This window comes from Aotus nancymaae, unplaced genomic scaffold, assembly GCF_030222135.1.
Source record: "Aotus nancymaae isolate 86718 unplaced genomic scaffold, 86718_ANA_hifiasm-v0.15.2.pri h1tg000057l, whole genome shotgun sequence".
NCBI classification, from domain to species: Eukaryota; Metazoa; Chordata; class Mammalia; order Primates; family Aotidae; genus Aotus; species Aotus nancymaae.
In genome coordinates this window covers 72,840,705-72,861,709 of record NW_026988471.1, presented here as the reverse complement: position 1 = coordinate 72,861,709, position 21,005 = coordinate 72,840,705, and the positions used below count along the sequence as shown (strand labels likewise).

The 21,005-nt window shown below is 39.0% G+C and overlaps 1 protein-coding gene across 13 annotated transcripts in view; it reads right to left on the bottom strand.

The window, feature by feature from the left end:
* ALMS1 (ALMS1 centrosome and basal body associated protein) overlaps nucleotides 1-21,005 on the bottom strand; it is a 246,366-nt gene that overhangs the window by 165,347 nt on the left and 60,014 nt on the right. For all 13 annotated transcript variants that reach the window (XR_010337974.1, XR_010337975.1, XR_010337976.1 and 10 more), the window contains 2 exons: nucleotides 3,927-9,725; nucleotides 2,621-2,754 (listed from right to left, as the gene is read on the bottom strand). Coding sequence is in view for 8 of the 13 variants with exons in the window: in XM_064364240.1 (XP_064220310.1) it covers nucleotides 2,621-2,754; nucleotides 3,927-9,725 (5,933 nt within the window). In the remaining 5 variants the exon portion in view is untranslated. The remainder of the gene's footprint in view (nucleotides 1-2,620; nucleotides 2,755-3,926; nucleotides 9,726-21,005) is intronic.

The window sequence follows — 21,005 nt, the reverse complement described above, 5'->3', positions numbered from 1 at the left end:
CGGGTGTCAGCCACCTCGCCAGGCCAAAAAGTTTTAGACTTTTTATCCACAATCCTTAGTAAACATTGTTAAAACTTTTGGATGAAAATATTTATCAAATATACAAATGGCACAAAGCTGAAAGGGATACTTTAATATAATAAATGACCAAATTTAGATTAAAAATCATTCCAATAGGCTTGAACACTGATACAGAAGCAATGAAAAGAAATACAGGAGAGTTAAAAGGTATTATATAAGGCCAGGCGCAATGACTCATGCCTGTAATCCCAACACTTTAGGAGGCTGAGTCGGGTGGATCACTTGAGGTCAGGAGTTCAAGGCCAGCCTGGCCAACATGGTGAAACCCCCATCTCTATTAAAAATATAAAAATCAGCCTGGCATGCTGTCACATCCCACCCAAGTAGCTGTAATCTCAGCTACCCGGGAGGCTGAGGCAAGAGAATCACTTGAACCTGGGAGGTGGAGGTTGCAGTGAGCCAAGATCGTGCCACTGCAGAACAGCCCGGGCAACAAGCCAGACTCTGTCCCAAAAAAAGAGAGGATTAAAAAAAAAAAACTATTATATAGATACAAGGTCATGCCACTACACAACAGCCTGGGCAACAAAGACTCTGTCTCAAAAAAAAAGATATTTTTTTAAAAAATTATCATATAGACACAAGAAATGAGAATAGAAAGTGTGGCAGCAGTTCACAGTTTTTTGTTTGGTTTTGTTTTGCTTTTTTCCTACAGTTTTAAGTTTTGAAAGCAGTACTTTTTTTTTAATGCCCAATTATGCTGTGTCCATTAGAAATCTCACAGGACATTGGCAGAAAGAGAATTACTAAATATATTTCATGCTGGTCAGATCAGAAATGAAAATGTGTTTTATCTAATTCAGGACACCTTATTTTAAGAAGAACACAGACAAACTAGAGTCTACCCAAGGGAAGGCAACTTGATTGCTGAGGGATCTGGAAACAAACACAAGAAAGTAATTTTTTTAAAACAGGGAAACACAGATCACTGAGAAAACTATGTACTTCCAAACAAATGATGCTAGGATAGTGCTCACTTCAGCAGCACATATACAAATGGTGCTAAGACAACCAATTATCCATGATACAAATGGTGCTAAGACAACCGATTATCCATTTTATTATTCTTACTGTCAATTTTGTTTTCGTATACGTAAAACTGAAAATCCAATCTACTTTGTACTTTTCAAACACTTTTCCAAAATTGAGATCATCCAAGTAACTAAACTATATCACTGGAGAATAGTTTTCTACGACACTTTGTATGAATCAGGCCATGAAATCCTTGTATGATAGCTGTATCAATTCTTACGGGATTAATAACAGTAATAATAGCTGTCAGTTATTGAGTACTAACTAGGTATCACACATTCTACTTAGCATTTTATAGGCATTATCTCACATAATCCACACCAAAACCCTCTAAGATAGGTATCATTATACCCTACTACCGTGCAAAATAGCAGACAAAATGCCTTATCCATAGGACAATGAATAAATTATCATGTAAGCACAATTGGAATGCTTTACAGTAATAAAGAACAAACGAAAACTATGCACATCTACATTGAAGCAGCTCAAAACCCTAAAACTACGTGAAACACCCAGTTCTCAAAAGAATATGTACCATACTGATTCCATCTACAGAGAGTTCAAAACCACAGAGAGGAGCAGGAAAACCATTATATATAAAAATACGAAATAAAAATGATATGATTGGGAAAGAAGAAACAAAGAACTTCAACAGGATTGGGTAATGTTCTATTTTTCAAGCTGGATAGTCAATATACGGGAATTATTTTTACTTGCTGCTATTCTTTACATTTATGATTCATATATACTCTTTTCTATGTACGAAATAGTTAATAATAGAAGGAAAATAAGTACTATTAAAATGAAAGTCATTTATACGTAAGCTACTATTGCTGTGTACTCTAAAGCATTTAAAATACAACATTTGAAAACAGCTGGACACCATCTGGATTTCAAGGTATCACTTTCAAGAGAAAATAAGGGTGATATTTAATCCTCTCTCTTCTAAAAAATACTGATAAAACAAGCAAATCAGTTTTTATTTTTCTAAGATGATAAATTTTTCAAAATATGAACTTGGAATTAATAAAAACTTAACATATCTAGACTGTAAGAATCTAATACCTACATCTTAACTTTTGAAAAATTAAGACGCCTGTCTAGGCACAGTGGCTCACGCCTGTAATCCCAACATTTTGGGAGGCCAAGGCAAGAGGATCATTCAAGCGTTCAAGACCAGCCTGGACAACATAGAGAGACCCTGTCTCTGCCAAAAATTTAAAAATTAGCCAAGCATGGAAGCACACGCATATGGTCCCAGCTACTTGAGAGCTGAGGTGGGAGGATTCTTTGAGCCCAAGAGTTCAAGGCTGCAGTGAGCTGTGACTGCACTGCTGCACTTCAGCCTAGGTAACAGAGCAAGACTCCAACTCAAAAACAAAACCAAAGAAAGGCTCATAACACTAGCCAAGTATTATCAGCAAGTCAGCTGAAGCCCAAGGAAGAGATCCAAATTCCATCACCCATTCTTTCATATTTACTTTTCATTTCCAGATTTCTTTTATACCTTGGACAAGTCAGTTGTTCTCCCACGACCAAACAACTCTGCCTTGATCTCTTCTACTTTCCTCCTGTCATCTTCATTTAATGGTGAAATGGAGTATCCACAACCATGTGCTAAATTGAACTTCAGATTCCAGGCTGGAGAGAAAGCATAGTATACTTGAGATAATAAAATGTGAAAGTGATAATTTGTCAACAACTGTAGACATTTGATCATAAAAGATCATCAATATATGCAACTTAATTCCCACCACAATACTTAGTATGTCTTCTTCTCAATTATGACAAGCTACTAGAAATTCTTGACAGAGATCATTTCACTGCAAAGTCTAATTTTTTTAAGCCATGCTTTATAGATAATTCTACAAAAAGGTCACTTTAAATATGGTATTCAATCATATTTATCTTAATCCTCCTAATCAAGAAAGTCCCTTTGCTTCTCCTGCTATGTAACTTCCTGCTATGTAACTCACACTTCCATGAGAGTGATATTTCAAAGTAATAAATACAACTTGGAGGTTTTTTTGTAGAATAAAAATGTGCAAGGAACAGTGTAGGAAGTTAACTTCAAGGGACAATTTCCAGAGAGGTGTAAAATACTTTTAAATTATCTTCCAAAATATATTCCCATATTGTCTTACAGATTTTTTGTTTTGTTTTTAATGGAATTCTATTACAAATTAATGAGATTTGTAAATATTATCTTTTAAACCTCTAACTCAAGTTTTAGCATAAAATACATTGATTTTTTTTTAAATGTCTGAGATCAGCACCCAGAGTTTTATTAGAAAAGGGAAAGAGAAAATATATGTAGTTCTAGGACAAAAAGCAATTTAGAGCACAGCAAACTGGAGGCTTTTTCTGCCTTTAGAATAAGGATACTATAATGGAAGGATTAGGGAAACGTGATAGCTTTAGGAGCTCAGAATCCCAAGTGACCTCTTTACTCTCTGTCATACATCAGTATCTACTTCTCCTAAAAACCTAAACTCAGACTGGTACTATTTTTTTTTATTGCATTTTAGGTTTTGGGGTACATGTGAAGAACATGCAAGATTGTTGCATAGACTGGTACTATTAATACTGTAACTTAACTACATTGTTGGTTAAACAGGGTTTTTCTGGATTGTTAGTAGAAATACAATCATTCTAACAATTGGAAAATACATTTAGAACTCTCAACATCTAACTTTATTTTTTTTCTTGTTTTTATTTTTCATTGGCTAAACTCCTTCAAATCATAAACACCTAACTTAAAACAAATTATTAAACTATAACGTTTATAAGCCTGAACCTGACTTTAGTCTTACCATGTGCTCGTACCCGGCTTTCCTCTTCCTCTGTATTTCTGAGTATTTCTTTGGCGTGATTCAGGGAGGATTCACATTGCAGAAGGTTTTTTACATGGGCAGCCAATGAATCTACGCTGCTACTACCACCATCCTCACTCTCTGACACACCCTCTTCCTCTCTGCTATCTGTTATACTTGTCTTGGGTGAAACATATGGAAAGAAGTTTAGAAGAACATCGGAAACTGATTCCAAAGACTCTGGTAAATTACTGTCCCATGAGCAGGAACCATTTCCATCACTGGCATCACTACTTGAATCACTTTTTATGATAGTCATCACAGGGATAATCATTTTATTCCCAATGGTTCCACTACACCCTTCAGGTTCAGATCTCATTACAGAGTTGGCTGCTTGATACTGCCTCAGGGTTTCTTCTAACGCCATACTGGCTTTGTTCTCTGCTTCCTGTAGAGGGCTTCTAACTGTAGTTGAACTAAGAAACTCCCAATTTTCAATGCCTCTCTGACATTTCAAATTCGTCTGTGTGCCAATATCCTTCTGTATGCACCTGCTGCTTGGGCTTTCCTCTGTGAATGCCTGTCTCCGAAGCAATTCAACATTAGATAAATCAGTGGAAGAAGGTTCTTTGAAGCAAACCACCTTCTTAGATTGTATAAATGAAATATCACTAATATCTCTGAAAGGGGGAAGGGGAGCAGGAAAATTACATCGTTTCAGTGCTATGTTCTCTGCCTCCATCAAAAGTGTCCGAATTTCCTTAAGAGTTTTAGAACGATTTTCTGCATCCTGGATTTCTTCAGAGCCAACATCTCTAAAACCTGCAGATTCTGGTTTATTTATTACAACTCTGTCATCAGCCTGAGAATTTAAAAGCACATTATTTGAGCTAAAACTGGAGCCAGAAGAATCCAAATTATCTATTAGCCTTTGGACATGTTCTGAAATAAGCTTGTGCTTCTCACCATGTGAGTAAGTACCAGAGGGAACTGTTTGTAATCTAGTAATTGGATCAGCTTGCCCAAGAGCACTTGAGATCTTTAGAGCATCTTCAGTTAGGTGTCTATCTGGCAAATCCTTGTGATAGAAAATATCTGGTTTCTCTTGGTGTGAAAAGGAACTAAAAGGAGATGTTGGTAATACTGTTTTCTGGCCAGCTGCTCCAGGAATAGCTGAAACCTTCAGCACATCTTCAGTTACATATCTACCTGGCAATTCCCATGGACTGAAAATACTTGATTTCTCTCTGTGAAAATAAGAACTAGAGAGATGTATTGGTTTTCCAGTATTCACATCAGTTGGTTCAGGGACAGCTGAAATCTTTAGACCACCTTTACTTTCATCTTTATCTGGCAACTGCTGTTGAAATAAAACATCAGGCTTTACTCTTTGAGAATAGGAACTATGAAAAACTGTCAGTGATGGAGTCTTCTGGTCATCTGGTCCAATCACAGTTGAAATCTTGGACTTCTCTATTTGTGGGTAGGAACTAAGGGCAGTTGCTGGAAACTCGGTTTTCTGGTCATCTGGTACGTCTGCAGTTGGAATCTTGAGTTTCTCTGTATGTGAATGTGAACAGGAACTAGACAGTCTTATTGGTATCCCAGTCCTCTGCTCTGCTGGTATAGAAACACGTGAAACTTTCAGAGCCTCTTCTGTCAGATGACTGTCTGGCAACTCATACTGAGAGGAAACACTGGGCTTCTCTCCATATGAGTAGTAACTTGAAGATACTGTTGGTATGTCAGTCTTCTGGTCACCTTGTCCAGGAAGAACAAAAACATTTAAAGCTTCTTCAGTAACATCCGGCAACTCCTGCTGATGAAGAACACTGGACTTCTCTCCATTTGAGTAGGAACTAGAGGACAATATTTGTATCCCAGTCTTCTGGTCAGCAAGCCCAGGAACCTCTACTGCTTTCAAAGTTACTTCAGTAAGATCTGGCAACTCCTGCTGATAAGAAATGACAGACTGCTCTCTCTGCGGGTAGGAATTAGAGGACAGGATGTTTATCCCAGTCTTCTGGTCAGCTGCTTCAGAAACTCTTAACATTCCCAAAGCTGCTTCAGTGAAATGTGGCAACTCTTGCTGGTAAGAAATAATGGGCTTCTCTCTGTGTGAATACGAAGTAGAGGTTACTGCTGATACCCCAGTCTTCTGGTCAGCTGATCCAGGAACATCTGAAACTTTCAGAGCCTTTTCAGTTAGATGACTATCTGGCAACTCTTGGTAAGAAATATTAGGCTTCTCTGTATGTGAATAGTAAGAAGAGGTTACAGTAGATAACCCAGTCTGGTCAGCTGGACGAGGAACCACTGAAACTTTCAGAGCTTCTTTAGTTAGCTGACTGTCTCGCAGGGCCTGCTGGTAGAAGACAATGGGCTTCTCTCTATGTGAGTATAAACTAGAGGATACTGATGGTGTCCCAGTCTTCTGGGCATCTGCTCTAGGAACAGGTGGAACTTTCAGAGCTTCTTCAGATAAATGACTGTCTGACAGGGTCTGTTCGTAGAAAATGACAGGCTTCCCCCTATGTGAGTCGGTAATAGAATATACTGGTGGTGTCTCGGTCTTCTGGTCAGCTGGTCCAGGAGTGGCCGAAACTTTCACAGCCTCTTGATTTAGAGGACTGTCTGGCAGAGTCTGCTGGTAGAAAGTAATGGGCTTCTCTTCAAGTGCACTGGAAACTAAAGGTCCTCTTGGTATATCAGTCTTTTGTTCAGTAAGTCCAGAAACAACTGAAACTTTCAGAGCCTCTTCAGGTATGGGACCATCTGGAAAGGCTTGTTTGTAGATAATAATGGGCTTCTCTCCAAATGAGTAGGAAGGAGAGGTTATGGTTGGTATGCCGGTTGTGGGGTCAGCTGGTTCAGAAGCAGATGAAACTCTCAGAGCCTCTTCAGGTATTTGACTAACTAGCAATGGCGGTTGGTAGAAACTGCTAGGCTTCACTCTACGTTGTGAGTAAAAAGGAGAGGTTACGGTTGCTGTGCCAGTCGTCTGGTCAACTGGTCCAGGAGCAACTGAAACTTTTAGAGACTCTTCAGGTGGATGACCATCTGGAAAGGCCTGTTTATAGATAACAATGGGCTTCTCTCCAAATGAGTTGGAAGGAGAGGTTACAATTGGTGTGCCAGTCATCTGGTCAACTGGCCCAGGAGCAACTGAAACTTTCAAAACCTCTTCAGGTAGATGACTATGTGGCAAGACCTGTCGGTAGAAAACGCCAGGCTTCTCTGTGTGTGAGTAGAAAGGAGAGGGTAAAGTTGGTATCCTAATCTTCTGGTCAGCTTGTCCAGGAACCACTGAAACGTTCTTAGCCTCTTCAGTTGGAAGACTACTTGGCAACAACTGTTGGTAGAAAATTCTGGGCTCCTCTCTATGTTGTAAGTAGGAAGGAGAGGTTACAGTTGGTGTGCCAGTTGTCTGGTCAACTGGTTCAGGAGCAACTGAAATTTTCAGAGCCTCGTCAGTTGGATGACTACCTGGCAAGACCTGTTGGTAGAAAATACCAGGCTTCTCTGTGTGTGAGTAGGAAGGAGAGGTTGGAGTTGGTGTCCCAGTCTGGTCAGCTGGTCCAGGAACAGCTGAAACTTTCTGTGCCTCTTCAGCTATATGACCACCTGGCAAGGTCTGTTGATAGAAAATACCAGGCTTCTCTGTTTGTGAGTAGAAGGCAGAAAGTACTCTTGGTATCCAAGTCTTCTGGTCACCTGGTCCAGTAACAGCTGAAACGTTCCGAGCCTCTTCAGGTATATGAGTATCTGGCAAGGCCTGCTGGTGCAAAATGCTGGGCTTCTCTCTATGTTGTGAGTAGTAAGTTGAGGTTGGAGTTGGTGTGCCAGTCTTCAGGTCTGCTGGTCTAGGAGCTACGAAAATATTCAGAGCCTCTTTAGGCAGATGACTGTCTGGCAAGGTCTGTTGGCAGAAAATACCAGGCTTCTCTCTTTGTGAGTAGAAAACAGAAGGTACTGCTGGTGTGTCAGTTGTCTGGTCAGCTGGTCCAGGGATGGCCGAAACTTTCAGACCCTCTTCAGGTAGATGACTGTCTCGTAACACCTGTGGGTACAAAACACTAGGCTTCTCCCTCTGTGAGTAAGAACTAGACTGTACTGCTGGTATCTTAGTCTTCTGGTCAGCTAGTCCAGGGACAGTTGAAACTTTCAGAGCTTTTTCAGTTGGGTGACTATCTGGCAACTCCTGCTGAGAGAAAATACTGGGTTTCTCTCCAAGTGAGAAGAAACCTGAAGGTACCGTTGGTATCCCAGTCTTCTGGTCAGTCAGTCCAGGAATAGCTGACATTTTCAGAGATTCTCTATGTAGATCACTGTTTGGCAACTCTTGTTGGTAGAAAATACTAGATTTCTCTCTATGTGAGGGAGAATTAGAGGACACTGTTGGTGTCCCAGTCTTCTGGGCAGCTAATACAGAAACAGCTGAAACCTTCGGAGCTTCTTCCGGGAAAAGAATGTCTGGCAGGATCTGCTGGGCAAAAATAATGGGCGTCTGTCTTTGTGAGTAGAAACTAGATGGTGTTGAGGGTAAACCAGTCTTCTGATCATCTGGTCCAGGAACAATTGATACGTTCAGAGCCTCTTCAGTTAGATGACTATTGGGCAAGGTCTGCTGATAGAAAGCACCAGGCTTCTCTGCAAGTGAGGAGGATATAGAGGAAGTAGAGGTTACAGTTGATGCCCCAGTCTCTTCGTCAGCTGGTCCAGAAACAGCTGAAATTTTCAGAGCCTCTTTGGGTAGACGGCTGTCCAGCAAGGCCTGCTGGTAGAAAATAAGGAGCTTCTGTCTGTGTGAGTATGCACTAGAGGGTACTGTTGGTAGGCCAGTCTTCTGGTCAGCTGGTCCAGAAACAGCTGAAACTTCCAGACCCTCTTCAGGTAGATGACTGTCTGCTAACACCTGTGTGTACAAAATACTAGGTTTTTCTCTCTGTGAGTAAGAACTAGACTGTACTGCAGATATCTCAGTCTTCTGGTCAGCTGGTCCAGGAGTGGCTGGATCTTTAAGAGTCTCTTCAGCTTGATGACTGTCTGGCAACTGTGGCTGGTAAAAAATACCAGGCTTCTCTCTATATGAGTAGGGAGTAGAGAGTACTGTTGCTGTCCCAGTCTTCTGGTCAGCTGGTCCAGACACTGCTGAAACTTTCGAAGCCTGATCAGTTAGATGACCATCTGTTAAAGTCTGTTGACAGAAAAAGAGGGGATTCTCTCCACGTGAGTGGGATGTAGAGGATACTGTAGCTATTCCAGTCTTCTGCTCCACTGGGCTAGGAGTAGCTGAAACTTTCAGAGGCTCTTCAGTTAAGTTACTCTCTGGTAACTCTCGTTGGTCGAAAACACCGGGCTTCTCTCTATGTGTAGAGGTTACAGTAGGTATTCCAGTCATCGGGTCAGCTGGTCCAGGAGTAGCAGAAACTTTCAAAGCCTCTTCAGTTAGATGACTGTCTGGCAAGCCCTGCTGGTAGAAAATACTGGGCTTCCCCCTATGTGAGTAGGAACTAGAGAGCACCGTCGGTGTCACAGTCTTCTGGTCAGCTGGTTCAGGAACAGCTGTGACTTTCAGAGTCTCTTCAGTTAGATGAGTATCCGCTAATGTCTTTTGGTTGAGAGTATCAGTGTGTTGACAAGTAGTAGTTTCTAGAGGAGAACTTACAGCCAACTGAGACAGGTCCTCAAGGGACGAGGATAAATGAGATCCAATGTCTGAATCAACAGGAGTGGTAGTGATACCTGATTTCAAGTTGGATTGAGTAACTTTAGCTATGCTTCCTTTAGAAGTGTCTCCTAAAAAAAAGAGATTTGTTAATATTGTATGAAATTTTCTATATGCTGAAAAAAGTAAAGCAAGCTTTGAACCTTTAAAAAGCTTCTAGAAATGAATCCTGAGGAAGCAGCCATCAAAGGAGACAAATATTTGCACACAAAGATGTTAATTAGAAAACTAAAGTAAAAATATTTTAAATCTTCAACAACAGAGTAATGGTTATAAACAATAGTATATCCACTTGATGGAACATTATGTGGATCTTAAAATTTGGCTTTTTAGAGAATTTTCAATGAGACAGGATAATGTTACTGGGTCTAGGATTTGATTTCACCCTACTTACAATCTGTTATTGTGTCTTGTATGCTGGCAGAAGACGCAGGTCCTCAGTGAGAGACAAAAGACTTTATTATCCCTGGTACAGCAAAGGATCATCGGCTTATTTTCACGGGTTCCTCTTGCCCTCAAGTCCCACAGGGGCAGTACAATATGGCCTAGAGGGATGCTATGCATGCAGTGAGTTTGACGGACCCTCCCAACGAATGTACCCTGTATAATATATATATTTAAGTACATAAAACTGAAAAAGACTCTAAAGGTTACTCTGAAGAGTTTGAACTTAATTCCATACGGCATGGCAAGTTGTTTAAAGTTTTGATAAGAACTGTACTGCAAAAATATGAATTCAAGATGAGAAGGGAATATAAAAATCTAGGCTGCACAACTGCACTAATACAATAATTCTAAATGAAAGCAGTTTTAAACAGCAGTGTAAAGTAAGTGACTGCAACAGAAATGACAGGATTTGACAAGCTGTCCCTTAATTTGTTCATTCAAAATATATGAATGCTTACCATGTGCCAGGCACTGTTCTAGATAAACAAGATACAGCAATAAACAAGCAGACAATAATCCCTACCTCACAGAGCTTATTTGTATTCTAGCAGGAGGAGGCTGACAATAAATTGGTAAAACATGTGTGTCAGATGGTGTTAAGATGGCTGATATATACGGCAAGCATCATCTATACTTTACACAGAGGGAAACTGAGTTGCAAAGATGACCACGCAACAATGCTTCTCAATGTGGGGATCTTGTTAACTTGCAGATTCTGACTCAGTAGGTCTGGGTGGGACCTGAAATTCTGCATTTCTAACAAGCCCGCCAGGGATGCCCAATGTTATTGGTTCTTAAACCACATTTTAAGTGCAAAGATACATAATTTTCCTAGAATTGTAGGTGGGTAAGTGACAAAAATTGGTACTTTAACCCTTGAACTCTAAATCCAAATTCTGAGCTCTTTCCACTACAACTGACGGGCTTTCTATAGCCACTGGCGAGCTTCAAAGGAGCTGAATATAGAATGAAATGGGTTGAGAAGTGAATTTTAAGGTAAAGAACTAGAAATATCAAGTATTCACTCTTCAAGAAAAGTAAAACATTTAAAAATGTAACATGCATTGTAACTTGAGAAGGAACATGGGTTACAAAATCTTTGTGAGGTTCTTGCCTGCTGGGTCTGAAGAAAAAAAGAAAAATTTTTGTGAGGAAACAAAACAGGCTCAAGAAGTTCATAAACCAAAACAGATTAACACAACAAAACCTTGTTTTTCCAAATGATTTCCTAATTTTTCAAAGTTTTTACATCCTTTTGACCATTACAAATTATTAGTGACACCATGAATGGAGACAAATGAGATAAATAGCTAAGGAGTTAAGATGTATAGCCCAGGTCCTTAAAAGATCCAGAGGTTTATATAAGATCCAGAGGTTTGTATATTAACCTCAGGGGTGAAGGAAAAGATTAGTAAAGAAAACTGGAAAAACAACTATAGGTTAAGTTGTTAAAAGCAGGAAGAGATGCATGATGTTAAAGAAGATATTATTGTCACTTCTATATAAAGTCAACGACATATATGTCAAACTGTCAAAAGAATGGTGATCACAAATCCATTAATTACGATTTTTAAAATATGTCTATGAAGTAAGGAGTTCATGATGAAAAAATGGTATGTTTTTAGAGGGCTTATTCTCTCAGCCCTGGGAAAGAAGAACACACTAAGTGTATTACAATATTACTACATACTGATCAAATCTTTGGAGATTCATTTTCAGAACTGGGGGTGAGCTGAAGAGGTAAGTTTCAACCAAGGAGAGGAAGAGAGCTGCCAGAAAACGACTATACTATACCAGTTGTATACTGGTGGGAACTGTATGCCTCTTAGAGATGAGATTAAGACTAACAAGCTGGATACAATTTGCTCAAGAACTCTTCTCCATACTAAAGTGCTTAGTGACATAGAAGGCTTCCTTAGGAGACAAAGACAGCACGGTTTTCTTTCCCCAAGTATATTCTGACATAAGAACAAGCAAGCCCTTTATTTCTCATAGACAAAATGAGGTACAAGTCCATACTTCCATTTTACATATAACTAAGAGCCTCTTACTACTAATCATTCCAAGTGAAATATTATGGATTATTAATACTAGCACACACGAATAAATTAGTATAGTTCTAATTTTGAGCCCTCTAATTCAGTCACTAAAAAGTCTGTAACAGAGACTGGGAAGGCAGTGGGGAAGATAGTTAATGGGTACAAAAATATAGTTAGAATAAATAAGCTCTATAATATGATACAGTACAACAGTGACTACAGTCAACAATTTTTTTGTAACATTTTAAATTAACTAAAAGAGTACGACTGGAATTTTCACAACACAAAGAAATAATGAATGCTTGAGATGATAGATAATCCATTTACCTTGATGTGATTATTACACATTGTACATTTGTGTCAAAATATCTCATGTACCCCATAAATACATACACCTACTATGTATTCATAAAAATTAAAAATTAAAAAGTTTTTATAAAATAAGTCTGGCAAAAGCACCTATTGTATGTACAGAGAAGTAGACTCAAATTCCTGTAGTTTTTTTTAAAAGACACCAGTGATATTTTAAATTGGTCTTTATCTTCATTGCTGTTATTCTTGATTTCTAATTAATTACTATATCATTTTGTAAGTTCCTAATTATTAATTATTGGTAACTAAATATCATAATTTTGTTATATTTGGTTAATCCCTCAGTAAACTGATAGATGCTTACCTCAACAATCATTATCTTAAACTATATTTTCTCATAAACTAAACACAAGCATATCACAGTTCAAACAGGAATTTTTTATACCCTTATTAGCACAGTAGATGTAAATATAACCCCTCCAAAGTTCCTGCATACTGATAATTCATTAACATTGTCCTTTTGATAAATGTATGTCATTTAAATAACTTGCAATACAATATCAAGTTAAATGTAATAAAATTGCTGAGTTTCAAAAGATAACACGGCACTGTTTTGTAACACAAAAATTACATATACAAGCTAATACTATGGCCTGTAATTTCATTCCTAATTTTGTTGTTGCTATCATTATTTTTCAATGTGAAAGTGGGAATTGTTAAGGTAAGTGCACGATAGACTCTTCCTCATTCCTAAGTGGGCAGGGGTTTCAAAAAGCTAATGAACTGCTGGTGTTGTAAAAAGTTCATGAACTCTGAACTCGAACATCAAATCCTAAACATTATTTCCTAATATAATAACCCTAGAAAAGTTATACCCCGGTCATAGTAACACCCAGTCATCAAATTACCCTAACAGGGGCACCCCCACTCAAAGAAGTTCCCTCTGGGACAGGAGGAAGATATAATTTCAGATCTTGCTTCTAGGCTGCTCATCTTTAAGGAAACCCTTGAAAGTCCTGCCCCAAATCAAAGTCCTCCCTTACTCTCAGCCACACTCAGGCTCCCTCCCTGCCCTGAGTAACTTGCATCTTCAAGGGAGAAGATACCCAACAAATAGCAACCTAAGGTAGTAAGGTTAAACCAAAGGCTGGGCTTCAATAAAAAGTATGGCAGGAAAACTAATAGATAAATCAATTAGGTTTAGAGGCAGGGAACATAAACTTCAATACCCACCAAACAACACAGAGATCAATAAAATAGTGATAAGACACTAATCCATAGGCCTTTATTACAACTGACACAGATATTCAATGAAATATGACATTTACTTTTATTTGATACACTTTCTTGGGAACTGATCCCTGCCAAAATACAAAGCCTACCATCTTATTCTACCCCTCCCCCAGTCTACCCAGGCACGTTAATTCATTTAATATTCATCAATTCATTAAGTCATTTGGCAGATATTTATTGAGTAGCTTTCATGGCCAGGTGCAAAAATAAATATATTAGCAAAGTCCTAGCTTTACCCTCAAAGAGCTTAAAGTCCTATGGGAGATAGAAACAAGTAAAAAAGCAATTACTAATTTCAGTGTGAGGGCAGTGATTAGGGAGGCTATTTACAGGATACTACAGTAACATATGTAAGAAATATCTGGCTCTTAAAGAGTCATGGAGAACAGTGAAAAACAGGAACATTTTCCTCAAAGACAGCTAAGCTCCGAATGAAAGGATAAAGACCAGAAGTTGGCCAAAGAAGAACACATAAAGAATAGGGAAGCATTTCAAGGACAGAAAATAGCATCTGTGAGATCGAGGAGACAAGAGGGTCTAGAATCATGAAGAAATGACAGTAGTTCAATATGAAAAAAGAGGCAAGTATAAGGCTGAGAAGGTAAGCAGGGACCTTTTACTACGTACTAAGGAGTTTAGACTTTACCCTGAGTTGTTAACAATGGAAAGCAAGAACTCCAAACTAGGAAGTGACATTATCAAGTCTGCCCTGTAAACACATTATTTTGGCTTAATACAGAAAATGAGTGGCAGAGAAGATGATCAGTTTTCCATTACCAATGCAGTAATTCAGAAAACAGAATGAGAGTCTAATAATCAGAATCAATGGGATTGAGTGATTGGACAGGGATGAGGTGAAAGAAGAATACAACTTTCTAGCTTGGCTAATAAGTAGACACTCATTCCAATGAGGAGAAACAGAGAATGAAAAGTAGGTCTAAAGAGATAATTGGTTCCATTTTTAAAGTTCTGACATTAAGATGCCTATGGAAAATCCAAATGAAGACATTTCATAGTAGTCAGATACAAACATTTGGAGTATGAGATGTATCTAGATAGAGTCCTACAATTGGAAGTCATCAGCCATATAAAATTACTGAAGCCCTGGGTGTGGATATTACCTAGGAAGAAGTTAAAATCCTTTCTTACACAAAACATTGTTTCCTACTATGTCACTACCTGATGCTGTAAACAAGCTGAGGCAGCCAGTACTGTACCACTAACTGATGAACTCTTCAGTTAGGAAACAATCATCAAGACTCTTTCATGCCTTTATTATGTGCCAAGATTTGGGTTAGGTACATAATAGATAAATTGGTGCCCTCTCTGAGAAACAGTTTGGATAAACTGATGGTGCAATATGTTTATGGTAAGGTTATAAAGGGATTGAAAACATGAAAAACAGAGAGAACAATATGGAATGAAGCAATCAAAATCTTGTTAGAGAAAGTGGGACTTCGGGCAAGTCACTTAATTTCTCTAAGTTTCATTTTGCTCAAGTAGCAAACAGAATAATAGCAGTGCCCATCATCGTAAGTCAGATACAAATATAAAAGAATATGGCATAATAATAATATGATAAATAACAGAATACATTGTCCATACCTAATCCAAAAATCTGAAATCCAAAATGCTCTCATGAGTATTTCTTTTGAATATGATATCAGTAGTCAGAGAGTTTCAGATTTTGGACCATTTTCGATTGTGGATTTTCAGATTAGGGATGCCTGACCTGTATTGTATTATATAATTCATATGTAATATATTATAATAATAAGATGTAAAATGCTTAGCAAAATGAACAAGCAGTAAATGTCAGCTATTATTAATAGTCCAGGATGGGGGCTGCAGATTTTAGAAAAGTTAGTAAAGTTTCATGGCATAGGTGTCCCACCTTCTGTGGTTTCAGATCCCTGAGTTTATTCAATATTGCCTGAGAAACATCTTTACCTTGCTTCTCATACCCTGATTACGGTAACCACATGGTTATTTCTACCAATAACCAAAGACAATAGCACATCTAAGTCAAGTTTTCAAAACTCCAGTTGTCTTCTGGTCCCTAACAAAATGACACAAACTTCCTTTTCCCTCCACTTTCCTAGAAACCAAAAGACAATCAAAAAAAGACTGAAAGGTAGAAGAGAGTGAAAGCCAGACTGGCTAAGCACCTCCAGACTGGGGGAACAACATGGCAGTAACTTCCTGAGATTTCTTTTTAACTCTCTGATATCTGAAAGCTGGACCCTGGAGAGGTCTGCTGTGTGGAACTAAGACCAGAAATAGGAATATTAATATAAATAGGAATACAGTGGGAAGGAGACGGGGAAGGAAGGAAGGAAGGAGGAAAGAAGTCCAAGAAAAGCCTGCTGTCTATGGCCCAAGGACCAAGAAACAAGCAGCCCAGCAGACTTAGCAGACAGTCCCATCTCCCCATGCCCCACTCCAACCCAGCAGCAACAGGTAGGCTTGTATCACCTGAACTATGATGCCAGCAGAAACCAAGCAGAATCCCAACAGGTTTGGCATCTCCCTGTCCTCCAGCCAGTAGCAAAAGGAGACCTAGGTCCACCATCTTCTAATTCTCCTGTGGTAAAAGGCAGCCCAGGTAGGTACTTTCCTTCCCCAGTGGCACTGGCAAAAAATGAATGGGAAGTCCACCAGCACTGAGAAATCCAGAGAGTAGGTCCAAGGAAATGTTCTCCATCCTAGGAGTCCAGCATCTTACCTAGATGCAGCAGGAGGCCTAGAAAAACATTTTTTGCCCCCATGAATGCCATCAGCAAGAATCAAGTGGGTGACCCACTGACACCAGCTGGTCCCAGGGCAGGTCCAGGGAAACGCTCTCTACTCTGTGGGTTAGTATCTCTCCTTTCCCGAACAGCAGCAGCAGACTTTGAGGAAGACCATTGCACCCACATAAGCAGCACCAACATTGAAGTACACCAAATGCAACTCCTCTGAAAACTAAATTATCTTTGGGATCACAGCCACATAAGTAGGTCAGAACCTATATGGAAAATCTAAATAGAGCAACTGCCTGCTAAACGAAGATTATAAATAGGAATCAAAGTATCGTAATATCCAAAATGTCCAGAATATAATCAAAATTCATTTTTACCACCAAGAACCAGGAAAATCACAAATTCACTGAAAAAAGACAATCAACCCACAATCTGGCTGTGGTTGCTCACGCCTGTAATCCCAACATTTTGCGGGGCTGAAGTGGGTGGATCACTTAAGGTCGGGAGTTCAAGACCAGACTGGCCAACATGGTGAAACCCTATCACTAATAAAAATACAAAAAATTAGCTGGGCGTGATGGCACGCACCTATGATCACAGCTACTAGGGAGACTGAAGCACGAGAATTGCTTGAACCTGGGAGGTGGCAGTTGCAGTGAGCCAAGAGACAGCAAGCGCGAGAGCGAGAACAAGCAAGTGAGCGAGAGAGAGAGAGAGAGAGAGAGAGAGAACAATCAAATGATGCAAAAAAGATGAGTCAAATTCAAAGAAATAAAGGCTGAAAACGTCCCAAATCTGACCAGATATAAACTTATAGATTAAAGAAGATTAGTCAGCTCCAAACAGAATAAACTCAAAGAAATCCATACCAAGGGCCAGGCACAGTGCTCATGCCTGTAATCCCAGCACTTTGGGAAGCCAAGGCAAGTAGATCACTTGAGGTCAGGAGTTCAAAACCAGCCTGGCCAACATGGTGAAACCCCGTCTCTACTAAAAATACAAAACAATTAGCCAGGCGTGGTGGCACACACCTGTAATCCCAGCTCCTTGGGAGGCTGAGGCAGGAGAACTACTTGAACCCAGGAGGTGGAGGTTGCAGTGAGCCGAGATGGCGCCACTGCACTCTAGCCTGGGTGACACAGCATGACTCCATCTTAAAAAAAAAGAAGAGAAAAAAGAAAGAAATACATACCAAGACACAACACAGTCACATGCCTACAAAACTTGTAACTGTCTACTGGTATCAAATTTTTACCACTGTATATGAAGTTCTAAAAACTAAAGACAAAGAGGAATCTTGAAAGCAGAGGGAATAATGCCCTACCCATAAAGGAACATCAAATTGAATGACAGCTGATCTCCCACCTGGAAATATGGGGGCCAGAAGGATGTGGCACAACATTTTGTAAGTGCTGAAAGAAAAGAACTATAAAGCATGAATTCTATCTGGTTCAATTATCCTTCAGGAATTAATGGAAAATAGAGACATTTTCAAGTGAAGAAAACTAATAGAATTTGTCACAAACCAACCCACCCTCAAAGAATGGCGCATTCTACAAACACAAAGGAAATAGCAGGAAATGTCTTGAAAATTTATGAAAAAAAGAACAGAATGGGTAAAAATAAAGGTAAATATAAAATACTATCATTCTTTTGATGAGTCTCTAAATCATATTTGATGACTGAAGTAAAAATTGTAATTCCACGTGCTGTGATGCTCAGTGTATGTAAAGGAAATATTTAAATAACTATTTTTTAAATGAAGAGGGTAAAGTGAACTAATAATACTTCACTTACAGTGGTTAAAATTTGATACCAGTAGACTGTTATAAGTTATGTATGTGTACTGTAATGCCTAGAGCAACCACTAAGAAAACTATACAAAGTAACATACTCAAAATACTCTAAATAAAGTGAAATTATAAACCATGTTCATGTAACCCATAATAAGGAAAGACAAGAGAAACAAGAATAAAGTGAAAATAAATAATAAAATTGCAGACTTAGGGTGTAATAGATCAGTATCAGCTTTAGGTATAAACTGTCTAAATAAACAAACAAAAATAGTGGATTTTCTTTAATGACCCAATTATATGATGTCTACAAAAAATTCACTTCAAAAATAATGACATAGGAAGGTTGAAAGTGAAAGACTGATAAAGAGGCCAGGTATGGTGGCTAATGCCTATAATCCCAGCACTTTGTAGAGTCAAGAGGGGAGGATCAGGCTTTGAAGGGCCAGGAGCTGAAAAACAGCCTGGGCAACATAGGAAGATCCTGTCTCTACAAAAAAAAAAAAAAAGAAAAAAATTAGCTGGGCATGGTGGTGTGCAACTATAGTCCTAGCTACTCAGAGGGTGAGACAGAAGGATTGCTTAAGCCCAGGAGTTCAAGACTGCAGTGAGCTATGATCATATCACTGTACTTCAGCCTGGGCAACAGAGTGAGACCTTGTCTCTTTAAAAAAAAGAAGAAGAAAGAAGAGGAGGAGGAAGAGGAAGAAGAAAAAGAGGAGGAGGAGAAGAAAAAGAACTATTCTGTAGGAGAAGCTATATAAGATAATCTTCAGACCAAAGAAAATTACTAGGGACAAAGAGGAATCTTTCATAATGATAAAGGATCTATCCACCAAGAAGATGTAGCAATGCTAAGTGGACATGCAACAAAATCCAGTGTGATACTGGTAAAGGCACTAAGAAATGGGAATGGAAACTGAAGGGGTAAGAACTAAATCAGAATAAGAATTTAAACAAAATATCTGTCCTTTTTGATATTTCCTATTGGCCTCTTTCTGCTATTGCATTCCATGAGGTTCTGTCCTTGACATTTCGCTTTTCTCTCTACCCATGCTGCCTCAGAAAGCTTAACTACTTTTATGGCATAATTTTAATCATGAATTATTTAAGATCTTCCAAATTTGTATTTTCCATTTCCCATTTGTTCAACTGGCTTTGAAGACACTTCAAACCAAATGATCTCCTGACAAATCAAACTCAGTAGGTCCAAAACTAAATTGACTACCCTAGTTTCTAATGGTGTCACCAATTCTTTTTCAATAATCCAGATCCAAACCTGTTTTCAATTCATCCTGCAATATAAACTCTGCAAATTCTGTTAAGTGTAGCCACTTTACCCGATATGCAAATTATCTTGACTCATACTTTGAACCCAATTTGAAAAGAAGCTCGGCAGTCACTTTCTGCTTGTTATGACATAGGACCCAGAGGTTTGCCAATAAAAAAATAAGAAGTCAGGGCAACTAATATGAAGCGACCATTTCAATACAATATGAATCAAACATGGACATAAATATTTCTTTCATTTGCCTCCTCTTCACCCTATTGATGAGGAAGGGATTCCTGCCTGATGGTTCTGGATTGGCTAAATACAACACTGGACAGATAAGACTGACAGCAGTTTATTAGTCACATATACTCACAGCCTGGGGAAGAAAGACACCAGGCCATGCAGGGCCACACAGGGGTTGTACATGGTAACAAAATGAGTAAGCAGGAACTATAAGAGGTAGGCTGGTAGTACCAAGAAAAAAGGGTAATTTCTGATTTCTGTAGGAGGATGTGACTAATTGTTTGACTAATTTCACAGGTTGGCATGGGACTGAAACCCATTAGGTTGAGTACCAGGTAGAATACAGTTGGTCTTGTTGATAATAAGAACTGGCTGTATAGGAAGCCTCTCCCACTGACTGGAGGGTATATCTGGTAAGAGCAGGTAAACTTGTGGTTAGGCCTTTTGAGGACCTCGTAGTTTCAGATGTCAAGACTGCACATAATAATAAATCTTAACGTCAGGCCATACACCACAATACTATTCTGAGTGATAACTGAGGAGCTCAGGATCTTACTGGTAGAAATGAGATGTATCATTTTAACCAACACTTAAAATGGTAAAACTCGATACATAAGGTAACAAGGCAGAACAGAAGGGATGTCATGGGAGAAAGGCTGCACAAGAAAGAATACAAGAAGCAACCTATCTCCACCCAGTCCCCACTTATAGAGTGGAAGATGTATCCCAAGTTAAGAATACTAAGCTCTAATCGCCCCTACCCCAGCTCACTTGTAGGTGGAGTGAGGGTCCACTCCAGGAGAGGCAATCTAAGAAGAACACGAATTAACTAGTACCCCATTCAGTACCAGGATCACAGAAGGGGTGTATTAGTCAAGAGAAGTAGGCGAATGAAACCTGCCCCCAGATGTAAAGCAGTGCTGTGAAGCTTCTGCCCAGGAGAGGCGAGTCATAAGAACAGAGAGCTCCACGCATCTCCATAAGGGGAATGACTTTATTTGAAACAGAGCATGAAAAACTATAATTCATCATATCCGTTCCTCAGTGTCAGGAGGAAAAAAAAAAAACCGGGATTCTATACAGGCTGACAACATTATAAAATCATTATTACTAACCTAATCTGACTTCCCAGACTTACCTACCAATCCTTCTGCTTTCCCTTTGTCAGCTCCATCTCGTATTCACTTCATTACAAACTATAAGTCTTCAC